At 43.1% G+C, this 21641-nt stretch overlaps 1 protein-coding gene and 1 long non-coding RNA gene across 2 annotated transcripts; both read right to left on the bottom strand.

The window, feature by feature from the left end:
• Positions 1 to 431: 431 nt before the first annotated feature.
• On the bottom strand, positions 432 to 8341 carry LOC100546113 (T-box-containing protein TBX6L). The gene is made up of 6 exons (XM_031555995.1): positions 8033 to 8341; positions 4213 to 4357; positions 3164 to 3266; positions 2546 to 2710; positions 2150 to 2296; positions 432 to 1659 (listed from the first exon to the last, which is right to left on the bottom strand). The coding sequence occupies exons 1-6, from the start codon at positions 8046 to 8048 to the stop codon at positions 1585 to 1587; spliced, it is 651 nt and encodes a 216-aa protein (XP_031411855.1). The 5' UTR covers positions 8049 to 8341; the 3' UTR covers positions 432 to 1584.
• Positions 8342 to 15315: 6974 nt separating this feature from the next.
• On the bottom strand, positions 15316 to 19874 carry LOC116217271. The gene is made up of 3 exons (XR_004161604.1): positions 18696 to 19874; positions 17819 to 17955; positions 15316 to 16048 (listed from the first exon to the last, which is right to left on the bottom strand). It is a non-coding gene; the product is annotated as an uncharacterized LOC116217271 (long non-coding RNA).
• Positions 19875 to 21641: the final 1767 nt, after the last annotated feature.

Genomic DNA, 21641 nt, shown 5'->3' with positions numbered 1-21641 from the left:
TCTTCCTCGTTTATTCCCCATGCTACGCGCATTAGTATACAGGCACTTAAGAGAAGCAGCCATCCCTCCACCTCCTCTCCAAGCCTTTGAACTCCACTGTCTCCACCCATCAAGTCCTGTTTGGAGCCTCGAACTGCCCCCTCAGTCCCAGCGGTCGTCATTTTGTCCCTTCCCCCTTCCATACCTAGTTTAAACACCTGTCAATAAGTCCCGCCAGTTCCTCAGCTAGAACCCTCTTTCCCCGTGAAGACAGGCTGCATCCATCTGCAGCCATCATGCCAGGTGCCGAGTAAATTGCCCCATGATCAAAAACCAAAACTCCTGCGTTTGCACCAACTCCTAAGCCATTTGTTCAAGAGATGGGTTTTTAGGCTCAACCCACTATTGTTTCCTGCCACTGAAGGTACAGATGTAATAACTACCTGCACACCTGTTCCTTCAACTACCCGCCCCAGTCGCCTGAAGTCATCTTTGAACAGTGCACAGGACTAGGTCGTAAGTTAGCTTTCTATCTAGATAAGTATGCAAGGGATGCAGGACAAAGGCCTGGGAAGACAAAAGGTGGGATGAACAGCTCTGATGTTCTGCATGTTATATCCCCTTGCAAAACAACACGACAGGTCCACAGGGAATGTGTGCCAGAGTGGAATCATGGAGGTAACCAATGCTGTATGTGCTTCCAGGAGAGCCCTCACCCCACAGACTACTGAGGATAAGTTGGTAAGGGGGTTGCTGCCCCTTTCTTGCTTGTACAAAAGTCAAAAATAGCATGGAAACCTCAGCACTGGAGCTTTCAGCACAGTTTGTAAGCGTACTCGAAAGCTGGATGCACATTTTGTACATACAGGCATATCTATGGTGGGCATTTTGCTTGAAAGCAGTCTTTTTCCAAAGTGGACAATAACTCTAAGCTTACTCCGAAACAGTCCTGTTAAGAGGAGAAAGAACATCCCTGACATTTTCAAAAAGAAACACCTTTGGCTTTTTCATCAGGAAATAAGATTTTCTTTTCAGGCACGCAAAACAAAATCTCAGATATTTTTATACCATTTTCTGGTTGGAAAACTCTCTATTACCAGTCTAGGGTTTCTTTCAGGGTTATTTCTTTCAGCCTTAATTAGTGGCTAACCTCGGAGCAGACAGATCATCTCAAGGGTACTGGCATCCAACCTCCATCTCACAGACAAAATTTCCTGTTGGTAGAGACACCTTTCCACACAAGAGGAAAGGAGATGTGAGAGCCTTCCAACGTCAGAGTTAAGCTGATCTCACAGGGACAGAAGGATCTACTGTGGACTCTCTTTATCACTGCTATTAATGTATCAGATTGCAGTGAGACCCAATTTGCAATGGAATGCAGGTCTTAAATCTGTCACATCTCTCATATTTCTGTAAGAAATTCTCTGTTTCCTCCCATTCCCCAAGTCTCTGGGGAGGCTGCTACACAGCATCACTCCCATATACAAATAAATGCAATTTGCAAAGCAAAATGCTCTGCAGAGCTATCTGCTCTATTTTGTTCAATGGACTTGGATATAATTCAAATATACTCACGTTATACATAAGTTGAGATGAAAAAACAGTTTACCTTCGAGTGTTCTTCCCATGCTCCCGGAAACCTTTAGCAAATGGATTGTTGTCAATCTTCAGCTTTGTGATCTTAAAATAAAGGACCAGGATTCAGTTCTGGTTGGGATCTTTATTATTTCAAGTTCTTATTCTTGGTATTTACTACAACAGCTTTTTCAGGGGGCTGGGGGATGCCCTTGGCACAGTATCTGAGCTCTCCCAGCAGTTCCTTCTATGACTGAGTTGTAGAGAGAAGTGACTTTCCCAGAGTCAGTGGGAATTTGGGTGGGATTCATGTAACTAGAGAAATATAAAGGGTGAATACCTAATATCTGGACTTTTGTCTGTGCTTTTTGCTACCTTTGGGGTTCTGTTAGTCACTGACAGTGCACTTAACGCAATTACTATGCACAATTCATGTCATCCTTGACTAGATGTTTTCTGCAAGAACCATATTTTGTCTGTTTTCCTTCCTTTATCCATCACAGACACCCATATTAATTTGCTCTGGAGGTGATACCTTCCTATGCAAGATTTCTAAGGACAAAGTATTTAGCAATGCTTTGGACTCGGACGCTACCTGCTCATTCTGGTAGGCTGTAACAGAAGTGAAGACAGTCTCAGGGAAGCTGAAGACTTGAAAGATGCTCCAGCGAACACTGAAGAGGTCATCTGCCTGCACAATGTGGAAGCGAGGCTTGTAACGGTGCATGGAGTGGAGGATGATCTGGCACAGAGACAAAGGCAAAGGTTTCCAAGTGCAACTACTGCTAACACGCTGAGCAAAGCTATACGGACAGCACGGGCTAGCACCTTCCCTAGCAGGCAGGTAAGAGGGCTGGACTGAGGAAGGAAGAGAGGGCACTTGGATATCTTTTTAATTTCCACATGATCTGATGTTTCACACTTATTTCACTTTACTCCTATCTGCCATGAATCCCAAGAAAGTGTGGCACAAAGGCCAGCAACAACCTACATGCCCATGTTGATCCAGAGTGTTGTTGGTGAGCTTCAGTTTCTGGAAAGAGACAGGTTCCTTCATCCAGTGGCTGCCAGGAGCTGGGGAATCCGGGTGGACATAGGTGCGACAAGGGAGCTGGGGCTCTGCTTTTCCAGCAACTTCCCACTGATCTTTATTCCACTATGAAGAGAAAGATGGAAATCTAGAACTTAAAAAAAATGACTTATTTTAAATAGCCTTAGCAACTCTGCTTCTCTGTATGATGTGGAGGATTCCTCTGAGGCATGCACTCCTGACAAGCAGCAGATTATCTCTTGTGAGCCATGATTGTTTTACCAAAACAACTCCAAGCTCAGGCCTCATTTTTCCTCCCTTTCTCCCAGTGGCCATCAGAGAAGTCTGACATTAATCATGATCAAAACTGTACCGGTTACAATGGAGATCAGTTACCTTTCCAGCTGCTCCCCAAGCAAAAGTGACAAATAGCTCCAGAGCAGTAGAAAATCCACCAATTACTTCTGAACTTTGTCCAAAGACTATTTATTTATCAGCCTGGCCAGTGAAGCATAAAGATTAATCTATTTCAAACAAAAATGGAATTAAAGCATAACTTTTATTATCTAAAGTGCTTACCTTGTACCTGAAGTTGTCCACAGGCACAAAATCCACCAGCATGAGGTACTTGGCATATGGGATTAAGCCAGAGACTTTGATTTTGCATTGTGGAAACATTCGTCTGAAGGAGAAATGAATGTAAGAATTTCTGTACTTAGCAAACGCTGTTTAACGACCTACAGAAGCAGCAGGTCATGTTTACTCACTGCTGCACAAAGTTCTGGTAGTGGTATTTGTACAGACCAGCTACCAAATGTTTTTACTACCTCATTGATGTATTGATTATCCAGTCCTATGGGTTTAGGTGGAATAGGCACTAACATGGCAGCAGTCTTTAATGGCCTGACATTGTTATTGCTTTTGTGCCTCCAATTCCTGCATTGCAGCAGTGGAAAACTTAAAGAAAATAAGTGGAATTTGCATGCAGCTGCTAGCTTCATGCAGCTACCACAGACCTGGAGCACAGATTAAAACATTTTCTAGTGTGGGCTGTGCACACCTAGGAGCACATCTTGCTTTCCATTCCAGCATTCCCTACTGCCACTTTCATCTTCTGACTCTGCAGAAAAGCCTCAACACCTCCCTTCCTACCAGCAGGATTACTTTAGCTCCCAGCAGCTTTGACACAAGACATTACTATTTCATATCCTTTCACCGCAAGCTCCACAACATGACTCAGATTTAGAATAGTTTGCTTAGCATTATATGCCATGTTTTCATCTGCAAATGCAGAATCAACACCAGATATTGACTACTCCTATGCTGCTGCCTGTGACCCAGGCAAAGGAAGCCCAGGGCACTTCCCAGAGCAACAGCACAGCAACAGGAAGAACATCAGTGTTAAGTACTGAGATAAGAGCAGAGGAGATTTCTCAGCACATCAGCCTCGCGATGACCTTTTGCACTTTGCAGTTTGGATCTCCGGGACAGCCTGAAAATGTGCCAGAAGCAGGGAGATGCACCCAACTGACTACAAGTTTGAGGGTCACCAAGTGAAATAAGAGTGCTCAGAGTTTTGCAAACAGATCAGAAGGGTGTGGTGTGGGCAGCTGTCCTGGTCCCCTCACCTGCCGGATTTGGTGATGATCATCTCTGTCCCTATCTGATGAAACTTCATCCAGAGACCCATGTCCTCCAGGGTGACCGTGATGGAGCTCTGCGGGTAGGGCTCCAAGCTGGGGGAAGCAAGTGCTTCACATGGTGCTTTAATATCTACCAGGGAGAGAGAGAAAACAGGGACTTCAGATGGAGAAGAGGGCACCAGCACAGAACAGCTTCTCCTGCTCAGATCTGGCTCTGGGAGGCAGCACCCAAATCAGCCTCCCAGTTCCAGTACCCAAAGCTACCGAATTCCACACGTTGCTGTAACAGATGGGCTCTGGCCATATGCTCCTATGGGACTTGTCAGCCCCAAATCACCGCAGCGTACAGCGTTGGTTCAGCTCAGGTAAGTGAGTGTTGTGATTTCACCCAGGAAGGCTGCCAAGAACCTGTGCCACAATAATTCTCTAAAGCAAAATCCATTATCTTCCTTTCAAGGCTATTCTTATTGCTTAGAAGATTCAAAAGGCATAAAGGCTTACTCAACAGGTTTGGCTTTAGCTGGTAAGTTCTTTTGTAAAGATTTGTGTGTTGTACAAACCCAGCCTAATTCTTTTATCCTACAAGTCAGACAGGTGGGTAGCCACAATCTGCTTTTTCTCCTGTTCTGGTATGAGCAGGGCTACACAAAACACTTCACCAAAAGAATAAAATGAAAGCTGAAAGGATTGGAAATATTTTAAGTGTAGCAGCAGGCAAGGGGAGAAAACAACAGATAGTTAGTTGGCAGCAGAGGGAAAAAATCACTGCAGAGGACTATGAAGGGCCAGACAGGAGGTTCACATTGAGAAGAGACAAGAAAGGGAGGAGACAGAGCTAAATATTCCAAAAAAAAAACAAAACAAAAAGGTCTTAACCAGACTTGGAGATGGAGATCACCAGGGTGCTCGTGTGGAAGGTGCCTCTTCAGCAGCACACAGCTGTCAGCTTTCCTGGCCATGCATTATCAGCCACACTTGGCTATTTGTTAAAAACAGAAACTTCTCTGCCTGTTAGCTTGGATTGAATTTTATTCAGAGCACATCAGAAATAAGGGATTTTATCTTCTTCTTTTTTCTTTTTTTTCCCTGGGTAACACCTTTAAGAGAACAGACATGGAAAGAAGGCAACCATTTCCAGAGAAAGCAGCTTCATCCTGAAAGTGATACATGTCCACAAAAGCAACCCGATGTTAGCCTCCTCTATCAGGAATTAAGAAACATTTAAACATAATTCTGTCAATCTGTAAAGGTCTTCAGGCACTTAAAAAAAATACCCTTTACCCTTTTTTCTGCTTTGATCCGACATTAATGAACTGGCTAAGAAGTGACACCTAGTCTGCTCGCTAAGATTAGCCTGTTAACATCTTCTTACTAAAGCTTCCCTCATATCCTCTTGCAAAGACATGAAAGTGCCACCAGACGATGCATTGGGAGCTCAGCGCAGCGCATGTATCAAAAGGAGTTACAATAAAATCGGGCTGATTTCCCACAGGAGTCATCCAGTCACAAATACATGCAAACAGATTTTGATTAGCTCAACAGATGCTCACTCCTTCCCCCAAATGAATTTTACAATTAACATTTTTGTAAGCAAATTCCAATGCCATTAAATGAGCCTACAAGGCAGATCTCGGGGGTCCTCACTGAGAGACTTCCAAACAAATCAAAAGGAATTAAAGCAAAAGTTCTGTACTGGATTAAAAATCAAAGGCAGATGTTATAATCTGGTTTCACCAATGAACCTGTATGACAAAGAGCCAGGCACACAATCAACACTGCAGCAAAGACTTTAAAATGTTGCTGACGTCCTTCTTGTCACAGGTTTTGTGTGCCCTGTCTGAGGCTGGGAAACAGGATATGAACAGTTTGCATACAAAGGTATCTTGCTAACAGAGGCACACAGCTGCCACAAAGTCACATCAGTTGGCTTCAATGGGAGTCTGCAGTGATGGATCCTTTTGCAGGATGGATTTCAGAGCCAAAAGTTGGCCTGCAAGGTGCTCTGAATTCACTCCCAGATCGGTGCCAACTCAGCTGACCTCAGAGCCTCCTCAGATCCACAAAGACTCTGGAATTACAGCACAAAGAGGTCTGCAGTGGGGTGTCCAAGCACTGAACTGCATTCTTTAAGTTCCGTACTTCTGATGTTTCCCCTTCTATGTAGTTTAGTTTAGTTTTTATTTTAAGGATGGCTTGAGAGAGCTTTAAACATCTTCCAAGAATTTTAGTTCTAAGTTACCTTAAAACCAATCATGGTTATCACCACTCTTGTGGTAGCCTCGCATGTAGCACGTTTTAAAACACACACTTCATGAGGCTGTAAGGGAAGACAGCTGCTACGATAAAGGCCAGCACTGAAAATTAAGAGATCTTCACTCAATACCACGCTGCTCTTTAAAGTCCTGATACAAATAAGAGCAGTTTGTGCTTTGGTTTTTGACTAGAATAGGTTGCGTATCTTTTTCCGATTTTGGTGATGGAAAGGAGAGGAAGGGAAATGAGAGTAAACTGGGTGATGCTGAATTTGTCTCAGTGAAGAAGCCTAATGTGAACAGCTATCTAGAATCCTCAGGGAAGGAACACTCAAACGTATATAAAGCTACTGGATATATTAATATTGCCAACGGCCGAAGAAACCCATGTTCTCTGACCTTATAAACGCCAGAAACACCTCCACACTTTGGAGGACACCTTGTTTCCCAGCACACAAGGATTTGGGCTCTAACAGAAGGACTGTGTTTCTACTAGTGCCACAGCTTCACCTCTCAAAGGCACGCAGTCCTGTTTTTGCTGTGTAGGGTCGTACACCAGAAATGACTCCATAAGAACATGAGGTAACTTCTGAAACAGCTGGAATCTTTAACACAGTGAGGTACTGCACGGTTGCTTCTTAAGTCAAAATTCTCTTGATGTGCCAGTATGAATCAGTACCCTATGGAAGGTTTGACAAAAACCCCAAAACCATGGTGAAGGTAGAAGTTAGATTCTGAGTCACTGTATGCGTATTCTGCCTATGAAACACCACTACAGCAGCAGAGAAAAAAAGCTGAGAATACCCAGCCACCTCTCAGTGTAGGTGAACTGCATGCTTGAGCTACATAAGCAGTCTTTTCCTTGCAATGTATTGGAAAACACTGTGTTAAATCTGGGTTTCAGCTATAGTGACAAACGCGGTGCCTCTGGTCTGGTCCTCAGTTTCCCAGTGCACATCTGTCATCGTGCCCAGTCTGATCATGTCCCACAGAGAAGAGGTTAATAGCATGTTATGAGAAGGACTGATGAAGAAAAACATAAATAATACCCTATGGAAACAAAAAATACTGTGTTTGGGCATAAAAAGATGGTAGAAATTGTAGGCTATGTCTCCTTGGGGTTTTCACTTTCAAAGGGCAGAAGAAAGACAGGGATAGACAAAAAAGATAGTTTGCATCTGAATTGCTCTTAGCAATATAAGGAATATTTCCAAACCTTCTGTGGCCTTTAAAACCAAAGGAACTTACACTACTTGACAGACAATATGCAGATAAAACCTCTATCCTTCAGGATTATATTGTACAAGGTGATACAAATAAGGGAGTTTTGGGCTGTGAGTGGACACCTACTACCTTGCAAAACATCTTCCAAGGCTCACAATGAACACTCAAAACTCCAATAATGGTAATAATTATTATTATCTCTAGTCACTCAATTACAAGTGCTGGTATCCCTAGGAGCACTTACTCTCTGTCTAAAATTATTGTACACTTTTGGCATAAATCTAGGATCTTTCTGCACAAGATAGAATAGGAGGGAGAGCCGCACCTACCTGGTAAAACTTGCATTTTTCCATGAAATGTGGAGTCTAGGAAGTCACACAGCTGAGAGAGCCACCAGAGTTCTCAATAAGGGAGCCAAAATAGTCCAGTCTGATGTCCTGAAGCAAGAAAAAGCCCTTCCATCTGAGTTCCAGTGTCAAGAGTGACCGAGAAGCGGATGGGACTCCAAGCACAGCTAGCCAAGGTGAGTTCCTGTTTTATGGAGGCTAATGAGCAGGGAGGAGCTTCTCGCCAGGGCTGTCCCCTTGCAATCCTTTGATGTCCAAAGGGACAAAGAGAGGAAGGATCTGCAGCAATGGCTGGGGCTAAGGGAAGAAAATCAAAGAGAATTAACATGGCTTTGACATACAGGAAACCCTACGGGGGAAATGCACCTTGATTTACTGCTAACACACTTCTAAACAAATAGACTAAAATCACTACTGGAAGACTTACCTACAAATAAATAAATACCTAAAAGCCCCTTAACCAGCAAGGAAATAATTCTGTCTGGCTATTCCAAGGATTTGATAAAACTCTCATGTCCAGAGCACAGAATCCCTTTATGTCAAATCAGGAAAGGTGTAAGAACCAGGAAGCTGTTTCCTTCCCGAGCGATTAACAGCTTGTGGAAAACTTAAAACTTTGAGACCATCTCAAAACTGAGACACTGCAGTAACGCATGCATCCACCGAAAGATGCCTTCTCCACTAACAGAAGTGCATCAGGTAAGGCTACCTACCTCGCCAATCTCTCCATTCACGGCCTTTAACTACAATTAATTTTCCTATTTTACCATTTTTTACAGGCATGGCTCTCACTGCTGCATCAGACGTCCTCAAGCTCACAACTTATCTTTTCAGCAGCGCCTCGCCAATGAAAGCTGCACGGCTTTAACGACACAGCTATGCTAGCACGCCACTTTACTGGCACCAACCTCCTTCTGCTGGCACCTTCCAGGACTGGTGGAAGTGACCTAAAAATCTGAAGCGTGGATCAGGCACAGGTTTTATTTAGGCCTGCCCTGACTGAATGAAAGGCTGCGCACAAACCAAAGGACTGCAGTGCTTTCCCTTAATTAGTTTATTCTGCAAGTGTGACCATTAGCTTTTGTACTTACAAGTGCTTACAAGTGCTAAGAGACAGCAATCAAGCCTCATGCTTCAGGTCACAAACCAGCCACTACACCTCGGTGAAGAGCTGCATTCACGTATAGAAACAGCTATACTAACATTTATAGGTCAAATATAGAGTTCAAAAAGAGGAGGTCGAAAGCAGGATATCAGTCTCAATGGGCCAGAGCTGGATCCTGCACAACGAACTTAGGAGTTCCCTGCTTCATCTCAAAGAGCATCACTATAAGGCTGCAGCTGATTCCTGGTCTCGTTTTGCTCACAATAAAATAAGCACTTTTTATTCAGCTAATGACATTATTGGGACATTTGATTTTTAGACTGACATGCAAAGCATTCTGAATTTGTTTACAGTCAGTTCCTATAGAAAAAGATCCCTTCAGTTCTGCATGTAGTGCTTTCTGGAGTAGGGAATGCATCAACATGCAACGAGGACAAAGAATTTATTCAGAGGATTTTCATTATGGCTCTTTTTCATCCTTACTTTGAATTTCAGGCAGTTCTGTGCAGGGAGTACAAGAAAGGCCACTGTTTATTGTGGCAAGAAAGAACATTTACAAGAAAGAAGCTGGAGAGTTTGGTAAGTCCTGGGGAGTGTTTTATAGCTGCAGATGGTCCATTGGCTCCTGGCAACTTTGTGGGACCACATCCTCCAAAGGCCTTCTGACCTCCCTTCTAAAGTACCGGGCAACACAGAAGACTTTTCTTCAGCTAAATCCAAACCTGGGGTTTCAGTACCACTGAGGTGGAGGCTGTCATGCAGTGGGGTAACACAACTCGTAGTTCAACTGAAGACTATTTATTACATATGTCAAAGGACAAATCGGAAGGAAAAAGATCAACTGTGAATGGTATTAAGGTCAAATCTCCTCTGCTTCTGCTTGCAGAGTCACCACCAGACACAAATGGAACAGGATGCAGAAATGCTTTTCTGCTCTGCCACAGAAGGGAAGCCAGCATCCAATCTGCTTCCCATGTCCTGCTTTTGCAATGCTAGTATTTTAACTGCAGAAAGCAGAAACAATGACTGTAATCAGAATCTGAAAAGGGAAAATGGATCAAAAATTGGGTCAGATTCAAGGTACTATTGAGATGGATCGACATCCCACACAGTCAGAAACCACACAGCAGCAGCAGCAGCACTGGGAATTTCAGACTTTACCTGACAGGAGCGTGGGATGTATCATGACTTACTGTTTCTTTCATGAAAAGGCATCAGATGGTCCCCTGCTGCCACTTCATTTGCACACTGCCTATCAACATGTCTGGAGAACGCACATCTGCTGCAAGCACTCAAATCCTTTTGGCTTTTCCCAGCTGATTGATGGGGAAGGTGGAGCCAATAATTACCCATGACTAGTTAAGAACTAGCTATCTCTCAGCCCTTCTAGTTGCACTGGAGAGGTTTTAAAAGTGAAAAAAAGTGAATTTGTTATTATTGCTGGAAAGCATGGCTAAAGAAGTAATCTCCGTGAAATTCATTACTAGCCAAAGGGGAATTTAGCACATTACTCTCCTGTCTGTCTGTCCATAGAATGCCTTGGGCTGTTTGCTGGGAAGTCAGAGGTGAACGGTGTCTAACAATTCATTGGCAAATTGGAGGGCTGGGGGAGGAAAGGGAAGGCAGAGAGAGTGGACATGGGATGTGCGATGTCCACAGTGACAAGTCAGCAATGTACACAGCTCTGCTCAAAGCCCATTGCAAGCAGCAGGCAAAAATCCTGCACTGCCTGGCTCTAACAGGAGGTTCTGCTATGCTGAAGAGGATGAGCTAGGGCAGTGCAGAGGGAGAGGATGAGTGATGACAAAAGCAGAAGCCAAGAGCTTTTGCTTTGCATCTCTTTGAGGAGGTGATAGGAAAGAAACATTCCCCTCTGTGTTTTGTAGTAAGGCAAATGTTTTCTGGCAGTTCTCCTGCATGTGAAGCTTTAACCCTTAGCACTCCTTCCCCCATTTCTCCCTTCTGAACTGTGAGCCCTTTGAGATGAGGTGATCTCTGCCATCTCTGGCTGGTGATGGGAGCTCTCAAGCCACAGAAGAACAGATCATGTGTGCCAGGTGGGGGGAGGCTTTGGTTTTTGGGATCTGAGTCTGCAGGTGGCTGCACCAGCTCCATCCAGCAGAATTTCTAGGAGACCATTCTGCCCTAAGAACAGGATCAAGCATCAAGCACAAGGTGTAAAAGTTACTGTCAGGCAGTCAGCTGAACTCAATGATCCTTATGGGCCTCTTCCAGCTTGGGACATGTATGATTCTAAGAGAAGCAGTGTTGTTTGCCTGAGTTTGTACAAGCCAGATAAAGTAACACAGGGAAGTGCTAACTACGTTTAAGGAATACTTCCCTCTGAACATGAGGATAGCCTTACTGTCATTTAAATGCAACTCAGCAGATTTTCACCTGGTGTATGTAGGCCACAGCATCAGAGCATTTGGCAGCTCTTTATGAAGGACACTCTGCCATCAGATCTGCAGAAGATGAACACCAAAAATGTAGAAAGTATGTCATTAACAGGACTCAGAATCAAATAAATAGATAGCTACCTATTTTCATACTTAAAAAACAAGAAGCAGCCTTAAACTCTCCTGTTGTCTTTAGAGCCCACCAGTCTGAACCTTAAATACAGGTTTAACCTGTACCGAGCAAATGGTCTGGCTACGCACAGGGAGGGCTGTGGGGAAAAGCAGTGTTTATCCAGAGGAAAAAACCTGATGGAAGTATTGCTCCTAGGCTGTGCCAGCCTAAGAGTGCAGCTGCCTGTCCTTGTTAGTGACCAATTTCAGCTTCCACAGCACAGTATCTTCTCACGGTGGCAGATGGTTCAAATGAGATTTTCCTGGTAAAAGTTGCTTGGTGTCTTCACGTGTGTTACACCGCGTTTGTGTTCAGCCATTCCACTCCCAGGACCCCAGCACAAGGCCCCACAACAGGCTGACCTTTGTAAGGCCGAAAGCCCCATGCTGAGTCCCACACCGTATTACCCCCAAATCTTCCCTGTGCTCTCAGAAAGCAAAATCACATTTGGTAAAACAAAACAGTTGGATGGAGAGGACCTGTTGGTAGCAGCTGAATGTGAACTCACAACGGGCATCTGGACACAGTGTGCTGCAGGGTTGGCTGCTTGCCCATGCCCCTGAGCAGGGATGGGGATCTCTTTTGGAAGGGAACATGTGAAAGTGACCCATGCAAATGAAAAGTAGCGCATGAGATGTTTAACACAGGCTTTTCCTCTTGCAGGTTTGTGGATTGAGGTATCTGGCCACAAAGCTGTGGCTCCTGAACTAAAAAGATGCTCTTCTGTCTCCCCTTTATCACATCCGCCCTCCCCAGCTATCCTGGAATATGCACCCAGCAGTTAGTTAGCATTGAGACAAGAAGGGAAATGCTTAACAGCCACTTAACACTGAAGGCTGAGTTTGGCCTCAAAGGCTGCAGTCCAGAGTCAAATGCAAAGTATATCTGTCTGGAGCTCTTTCAAGTTTTCACAGACTCCTGATGTTAGGTGCACTGCTTTCCTGTCCGCCCATTGTGCTTCCCAGACACAGCTCAGCACTCTGTCCCATTCAAATCCACAAAAAGCACATTCTGTAAGGACTTCTCAGCTCAGGGGCAGCAAGGACAGCTCTGCAGTGCAGCAAAGTGCCAGCCAGTAGAATGCCGATGGTGCTGTGGGTCCTCTTCTGCCCCGGGGAAGGTCTGTCCTCACACACCTGAGGTCCTGCAAGGAGGCATGGAGGGTCTGCCTCAGGAAGACGCAGCAAGCAGTTCTGGGCAAACACCATGCATCAGTATTTTTACATGGATACACATGTGCATGCAGGAAAAAGAAGAGAAACATTATCCAGAGCTTAAAAACCGCTGGCAGTTCAATTTAACCATGAATCGAGGTCAGAAAAAATTCCTGAGCAGGACGGATTGTGCTGAACAGAGCTTCAGCAACCTGACAAAAACCCCTTCTACAAGAAAAGCAGCAGGCCAAAGCCAGACTTTTGGATTTCTGAGATTGCAGACACACTAATACTACTCTGGTTTCTGCAAAGGATCCTTTCTGTTAGTGTGCAAGTGTTGATAGAGTCAGTACATTAACAGATAAAAAGCCAGACTCGATTAATGCAAGGCATTTTGCAAGCTGCTTTGTTTTGCCAACATAGATTTGTTCCATCGGTTTCCTAAGAAAGTTTCCATATACTGTTTATCACAGCAAGGTTCTAATCAAAACATGAAGTCAATAAACTGTATAACTCCCTATCAAAGGGACCATCTTCAAAGAGAGACTGTTGTGAGCTCTGCAGAGCGGAGTTCCTGCAGCACCAGTGACTCTAAAGAATGCTGAGAAAGACAAGCACTACCAGAAAGCACGAGAGAACAGAACAGTTAAAACATATGCAGCAGATTTTGATTCAAAGCATTTTTGTTTCATTTTACTAAAGTAAAATGCATTTGTTTCCTTTTATAATTTTATCATTTCCTTAGAAATAATTATAAAGTTATATGGCCACAGCCTACATCTCACAAGAAGAAAGGAGCTGAGCCCACAGGATGTCTAACCAAACTATGAAGATATCCTGCAAGGCTGTTTTTGAAAGCTGATACAGAGTATTATGATGGGGGACATATAATCTGTAGGAAAGTCTGAAGCCAGTAACAAAGAGCTGGGAATATCTAGGCAATTAAGTAGGAAGTCCTTGGAGAGAATCCAAGCTGTGCTTTTTCTCACCCAACTTGTTCATCACTTGGTAGCAAAATGATACTGGTGCCCACATGCATATTCAGGTAATAATCACCAGTATCACCAGTAACAATAAAGCAGTACCTGTCAGATTTCAGGATCCCTCAAGCCTGCAGTGAGGCTGTCATGAACCCACATTCATGTACACGACCAAGCACAGCTCCCACTTCACTGCTTTGCTGCAATCTCTATCTGCCTAGATTTTTCCTCCATTCTTCTCATGTTAACAAATTCCTCATACTCATTCTTTGCTGCAGCCATGGGCCACGGTACAAACTTCAGGGAGGATCACAGACCCACGGCTCCCTCCCCCTACCCGGCAAATTGTGAAATGTTTACGACCTGGCTCTTATGGCTCTAGAGGTGCTGAATGGCCTTTTTCCCCCTCCGAGTCTCAGCTCCTGATGGGCAGCTACAGACCAACTTTGAGCCGGTTTGGTCCGTAGTTGTGGATTTTATTGCCCAGTTTGTCTCTTCAACTCACATTTGTAAGCTCCAGAGTAGATTTTTCCCTGGGTAACACTCTGCAGCTCAAAGAACTCTTCTTGTTTTTATTACATCCTTAGTGATTAAAGGGATATTTAAACCTCACAGTGCTCCCTGCTGTGAATATAAAAGCCTAGCATCATTCTGGATAGATGTGTTTTTAAAAAAAAAATTAAAAATCAGCCCTCCTATAGTGGACAACTGCTTTTAAGTTGTTAAGAGCATCAGGTACTTGAATGATTTAAATACACTGTTTGCAATTCCTTGAGAGACCAAGGAATGACCCATGGCTTTGAGCTACGTGAACATTATACAGACAAATTCCACATGGAGTGAGGACAATACTGGTGTCTAGGAGCTGTATTACACTGAAAATACTGGATTTAATCTACTGAGGAATAAATGATTTAGAATTGCTTTCCCCTCTAGCTTGACAGTCATTAATGCACACATAACAGGTTCCGTTCTTACAATCACAGTCTTTCCTTTTGTGATGGGAAAACTTTCTTTCAATGACTGGCAACTCACAAGCCAATCTATGCCTATCAACCAAATGTAGATACAAACCACGTAATGTAAATTCCATAGAAATACCTAAGTTCTTCTAAGAGTGTTGGGGAGTGTGCAGGAGGAAAGGGAGTCATATTTAAGAGCAAGCCTTCCTCTTGAGCACAGATTAAATAATATCAATTATGGCTCTGCTCATTTTGCCATCCCCTTATACTGTTGTTACAAGCTTAAGGTTCTACACAGAGCTGCTGCTGGAGTTGTTTTTATCATGATTATTATCTGACTTCTAGAGTTCTTGTCAAGAGTGGTCTCAAAACACTCTTCACTGCTTGCATCTCCTGTCTCTAACAGCGTTCCTGCCACTGCTGATCAAACTGCTGCTGGGAAAGTAAAAGGGTAGGTGGTTTCCACTGAAGTGAGAAGCAGAAGCAGCCGAGACCTTTGGTATAACTGGAACTTGTAGTTAAAAAACTACTTACTGATAGATGCTTACAGCTGCATCTACTTTCCTGGAAGCCTTTTTAGAAATGCATCATTGCCCATCTTCAGTTGGGTAACCTGGGACAGCAGCACATAAAATACAAGGACAAACAGAAAAGAAAACAGTTGGATCAGTGGAGTTAGAAAAGTGAAAGATGAAAAGCAAAGGTAAAAAATGGAAATAAAAGAAAATGAACTGATGATAGGGGAAGAGAGAGCATCAGGGAAGCAACATGCTAATGTTTTCTGATCAGAAATGGATAGCACAAAGCAGCACACAGTAACTGTTGTTGACAAAGTACAAGATCAGCTGCTGAAATCAGGAAACATTATTGCCCAGACACTCATAGAAAAAAAGGTAATTTCTGTATCAAATCCAGCATTTTGAACAAATACACTGGCTTCTGGGGTAATAAACAATTACACTTACCCTTACGAACCCCACCAGCTTTCTTGTTTCTGTCACTACATTCTACCATTGGAATAAAAGCAGAGCTTCTTTTTGAAGACACTGTTACAATGTGTGGTACATATTTTAGTCTTACTTTCAGAAGGAATCTCCACATTTCATAAAAAGGGATGGATGACAGCAACGATAGAAACAGCTGTGAAGTTACCATGTGTTCTCAGCACTTTTTCATCAGTGTGCCAGCAGATACAGCAGGGTGACACAACACCTTGTTCCTATATGCTGTGCAGAGAGAGAGGACAAAAATCAGTGCCAAGCATGTTGACAGAATGGGATTCTGCCTGCCCTATTGTCTGTGACCTCACCTAATTCCAGTCTATCCCATTACAACAGGAGATACACACTAAGGGCACCTGATATTTCCCTGAGCTTTGTCAGTAACACACAAGTTTAATCTGACAATTTCACTGCCTTTCTCTAACTGCAGCTACAGGCTCCTTCAGGCCTTGTCTGAAGGCAATCCAGTGGCATGTGATAAGCAGAAGGCCAGACTGGATGCTCCAGTGCTTCTCCCTGTGTAGCTGTTGCTGTTAAAGTCAGCTACTGCATGGTCTGAGATTTCAAAGGCTTCCATGAAACAAAGCCATGGAAAATTTCACCGTAGGATTTTAGGTCTTTTTTTTTTAATTATGTCTAAAGAGGGGAAAATGATCAATTATATTAACGAACACAGGCAAACTGAATGGTGCTAGAGCCCAAACTTCTGCCTGTCTCTCTTCTCCTGCTTATGTACATTCTGCATTGAGAGATGCTCCTTTGTCTCATGCAAAGCTGAAGACAGATGGATTGAAAAGGAAATGAAAAAGGTGACCTTGGAAATGTGCTGTCATGGCCACAAAGATCATTTCAGGAACAATGTAATGTTCAGCCATCTCCATCTATAAAATGTGGTAATACTAAGGAGGTTACATTATAGAGATAGCGTACGTGGTTTTCTGCAGCAAATGCAAAGCTTTTGTTTCCATCTGCGAAACTAAGCCAAATATAATCATAGGATGCATTTATGAAAACAGCGTATAATTGAGCAGGGAATTGGCACGGCTTCTTTCTGATCATCTACTGCAAAACAAACTTGTAAAACTCCATTTAATTCTTATCACCTCACTATCACAGCCACTGCTGAGCTGGAGTGGAGCTGGATGGACTGAGCATGAAAAAATTGACTGGTGGCTCCAGAAATGAACGTGTCTGCAGGGTGTAAACACTAAGATGACAAAGAGATTAATATGCTACAAGGAGATACAACCATCATCATTAGGGATCAAAATGAAAAATGCAATTAGAATATCTGGGAAAAAACATCAGCTGTGCAAGGGCAGCACGATTACAGAATGATTGGCAAAGCTCATACTGTATTAATGATTTCTGCACAAATCGGTGTTACTGCAGAGAACAATTCTGTCTCGACAAGAGCAGAAAGGAAGGCTCTGGCATATCTGTTCATCTCTTATTCCTATGACTATTTTAAAAAGCATATTATTCCCAGGAATATTAAATAAGTTCTGGGCCCATCATATGCTCTACTGGCACATGAATGGCTTCCCAGTGCCTTGCAATCAGAGAGAACCAGGAAAATCTGCAAAGAATGCCTGGGAAGTGAGGATCCCCACTCGCAGCAGGGCATCTGAGTGAGGGTCCAGGCTTGAAGCTGGCAGTTGCAGGGAGGGAAATTAACCTTCCTCTTCTCCCATTCCCTTCGTCTTCCTTTCTCTCTAGCACCTTAGCTCTGTCTCTCCATTGACATAATTCGCTCACATCATACACCAATATATTTCAAAGCTGCCCAAGTTATTTAAGAGGACCCCAGAGGTGAGACACCAAACATGTCAATTAACTGGAAATAAACTATGGCAATAACACTGAATTTTCCCCACAGAGTTTTCTGCTACATATTTAGGTCTCAATGTATATATAAAACTAGATTACTACAATCTGAGGTGACAAAACCTCGAGCATATTAGGTGACTCAGATGATGGACCACTTTATCCTACCTGGCATTAAAACTGGTGTTCTTTGCTGGTGGCCAGAGCTGCAGCTGTTGTAAGGCTGGTGCCTATTCAGCACTGGTGCTGTGAGCCATGTGTGGACGTTTCCTGAAGACCCCCAGGAAAGAAGGGCTCCATAACTCCTGTTGTTTAAAAAAAAAAAGGAAGAAAAAGTGGGTAGATGGGGGAGAAACGTATGGGAAAGTGAGGGTAGAATGAAAGAAGGGGAAACATAAAAGGTAAGACAGAGGAGAAAAGAAAGCATGTGTGTGCTTCACCACTGGTATCTTCTTGCTGGGCTCAGGGGTCTTGCCATCAGCTTTTGTACCTAGCTAAGCATTTACAGAAATAAAAGCCTGTATTTCCACACATCATATTCCACAAATGCCCAGACATTACTCCCAAGAGAGGCATGCCTGCAGTCTAAATGCTGCTGAGGCTGGCAGAGCAGTCCTTCTCCCCACTTGCAGAATAAGGCTAGAGTGACGGGACAGGTGACACGTTATTGAGCCTCAGGGCTTCGTTTCCCAACAAGCGCCTTGTGGTGACATGGAGATACACTAAAGCCATCAGCGTTGTGTTAGGGCTGACAAAAGATTGATCCATGGATGAAAGCACTTTCACTGCAATTCTGAAGCACCAACTTTACTAGCTGCTCTCCTCTCTGCTTTTAGAGAGCTGCTAACAGCCCTCAAGGGAGAAAAAGCACTTCAGTTTACACTAAGGACATACCCACCACTTAGGATATCCAACTCATGCACAGCATCCATGATTCACGGAGTCATTCTCTACGTATTGACTAACTCCTGCTATGGGCAGCTCTTCCCTGCTTCCGTCACAACTTTCTTTTCTACCCCTTGAACCATCCAGAAACAGACCGTACCCTGTGCCAAAAAGCGGTCTTCTTTGAGGAATGCAACCCAGGGCTGTTCTCTTGACAAAGAGCTGCAATGGATAACGCCTCTTTCTTTTCTTTTTCCGTCCTAATGTTCACAAAAGTTCCAGGTTCAATTTTGCAAACGGCAGTCCTTTATTTCCAGAAGCATTTTTTCTCAGTTAGGAGGGGCAGTTTCACAATGTAGGGGCAGGATGTGTCTCTCTTTGCCTGTTAAGTGGGCTCAACTTGAGACTGTCTTCCCACGTTTCAGCAGCTGAGTTCTGGGCTCTGACCAGCAGACACAGAGCAAGCCTGCTGACTCATTGATTAAAGATGACTGCAGAGAAGCAAAACTCACATAATAAGGGATACTGGGGAGGGAACATGTTAGATTAAAGGTTCTAGTTTAACTCATGTACTTAATTCATGTACTGAATGAATTTTTTCCTTACCTGAAGACAAATGAAAATACAATTGCAGAAATACAGGTTCTTCCATTTGAAGGGAGGATCAGAAAACTGGTAATAAAGCAAATCATTAATGTTATCTGTACGTACTGAGTGACTAAGTCTTCTATAGAGTAGCCATTATCAGTAATTTTGTGAAAGAAGGGGGAAAAAAAAACCCAAAATACTTTCTGAGCAACCTTCATGTTTAGCTATTTCTCACTTGCATTAGGTGAGATTAAGATGAGCCTACAGTGGGATTACAGCCATCTAACTTGGTCTCATCACTTGTTTGCAAACCTCAAAGTTAAAACAAAATGTCATCTTACCAAGGTTTTACCCAGCAACGTACCAAAGGCATCTAAGCCTCAGTCTGTTTCTGTTCAGAGATGGAAGGTATGCTAATGGAAGGAGCTGGTGTGGGAAATGACTTCTCCAGCAAACTCTCCCCAGGCTGAAGGATCTCAGTTTCCTGGAGTTTGTTCTGTTCCAGCTTTTTCAGGTGATCTACTTCAGAAACTGATTTAGTCTCTTAATAGAACTGTCATTTAAATATATTTGCCAATAAGAGGTCAGCTTAAATAAACTCCAAAACATTTCCATTCTCATGGATAAATCCCTTCCACGTCAAGCCAACGCAACAGATTTTCTTCAGTAAGTAAATCAAAATTCAGCAAAAATTAAGTAGAAGTAGCAAAATCACCTCTTTTTGCTAAGCATATATATATATATATATATAATACATCATCCTCCACCAGATAAAATATCAAATCTACAGGGATATTTAGGCATTAAGAAATATTCTTGAAATAACGGTATCACAGCAGTAACATCATCTGCTTTGGAAATGTGTCACCTGGATGTTTATACAGCCACAGGAGACCATTCAACAGTGGCAATGTGCTAATTCCATTGGCATTAACTCTCAAATTCAGTCACAGGGACTGAGGAAGTTCAGAAACATCTCTTTCATCTAGAAGAGAATAAGGCAGGACATAATGGATGGTAGTAACATACTGTTAAATGGTTACAAGACAGGAAATTTCAGATAGGGAAAGGGGAACATGGAGGAATCGGCTCTCCAAAAACTCACCGTGCTCAGATTACAGGAGTGGGCACTTTTGGTCTTCTCCAGAATTTTACTCATGAAAGTTGTGTGTTATCCACTGGGACAAAACTCAGGTGGCTTCCCCTATTGCTCTTGCTTAGCTGCAAGAATGCTGCAGTCGAATTTCTATGCACTCAATATGAAAAGCAGGATCTCCTTGCAGGAATAACACCAACCACAGAGAATGGGGGAGAACTGCCCAAGAAAAGGATATTCCCAATAAAGGCACTGTTCCAGGGATCACATAAAGACAAGTATCGCTAAGTAGAACCTCCTTTTATGATTTCATTTCTGGAATTTATGTTGCTGATGATTGTAGATTAGCTCTCCAATGCTAATCTATATGCCACAGCCATGAAAATTGAAGGGAGAAATTTAGTACTAATTCCAGATTAATACAGAACAATTTCAAAATCATAGCTTGTTCCTGTTTATTCGGATTGATTTGTTACCAAAACCTCATGTTCCATTGCCCTTTTTATTTACACACCCTACCACACTCTGTCCTCTTCTTCGTAGGCACTCATTTTCCCACATATTTCACTGGGGCTGATTTCTGTTTTAATCAGCACGTACATTTCCATTTTTGTTTGGCATTTTTCAGCAGGCAACTGTAAACTTTTGAGTTGCCAGTGCTAAGGAAGCGAAGTCTGTTCATTCTAAAGCACCTGTTTTCAAGGGAAATTCTACCTGCAGAAATGCCTCTGTAAAGCTTTGGAGTTTACAGAGTAAACTGATGGACAAACAGAAGCTGATGATAATCTTTGCTATCTTCACTGAAATCAACTGGAATTATATTTAAGTACATGGCTGAATCAGACAAAATATTCTCCTCCTCCTCTCTTCATTTTCCCCAGCAGATTCTTTGGATTTGGAAGTATCATCTCTTTTCATGTTTCATCAAATACGTTAAGAATATTTTCATATTCTTTGCAGCTACTTTTCCATTTGTCTTCAGATAACACAGCAGTTTGATGCTGCCTTTGCAGTTGATGCACTGTGCTGCCTTTGTATCTGAGTTATTGCTGAAGCATGACCACACGTACAAGTGGAGTGCTTTAATACTGTTGTAAATATTTTGATTTTCACTGAAATTGAACAAAGCTCTCTATTTAAAGGGGTAAATGCAGGGTGTTATGGCAATGCATATTTGAACGTACTATTTGTCTCACATTCCAGTTCAATTTTCAGTTATCTGAAAGTGAACTCATTAATTTAGATAATAATATTTCCAGAGCAGTCATGTGAATTATGTGCAGTTGTTAAAGGACCTTGTGTCTGCCTCCTAACAGCTGCCAATACACGTCCGTGGAGCTCAGCCCAAGTCAGCCCATGTCCTGCAGAGGGAGAGCTGCAGGGCTCAGGCTGGCTAAGCACCTGTCAGCCCAGCTGAATGGG

This window comes from Meleagris gallopavo, chromosome 17, assembly GCF_000146605.3.
Source record: "Meleagris gallopavo isolate NT-WF06-2002-E0010 breed Aviagen turkey brand Nicholas breeding stock chromosome 17, Turkey_5.1, whole genome shotgun sequence".
Lineage (NCBI taxonomy): Eukaryota > Metazoa > Chordata > Aves > Galliformes > Phasianidae > Meleagris > Meleagris gallopavo.
The sequence above is the reverse complement of the archived record's forward strand: the minus strand, read 5'-3'. Positions and strand labels throughout refer to the sequence as shown.

Bases quoted from the DNA above. Each gene is read 5' to 3' on its own strand.
- LOC100546113 (XM_031555995.1), bottom strand. The intron at 3,267-4,212 runs GTGAGGGGACCA...TTTCTCCTTCAG, and splicing joins ATCATCACCAAATCCGGCAG to ACGAATGTTTCCACAATGCA. The intron at 2,711-3,163 runs GTAAGCACTTTA...TTCTCTTCATAG, and splicing joins TGGACAACTTCAGGTACAAG to TGGAATAAAGATCAGTGGGA.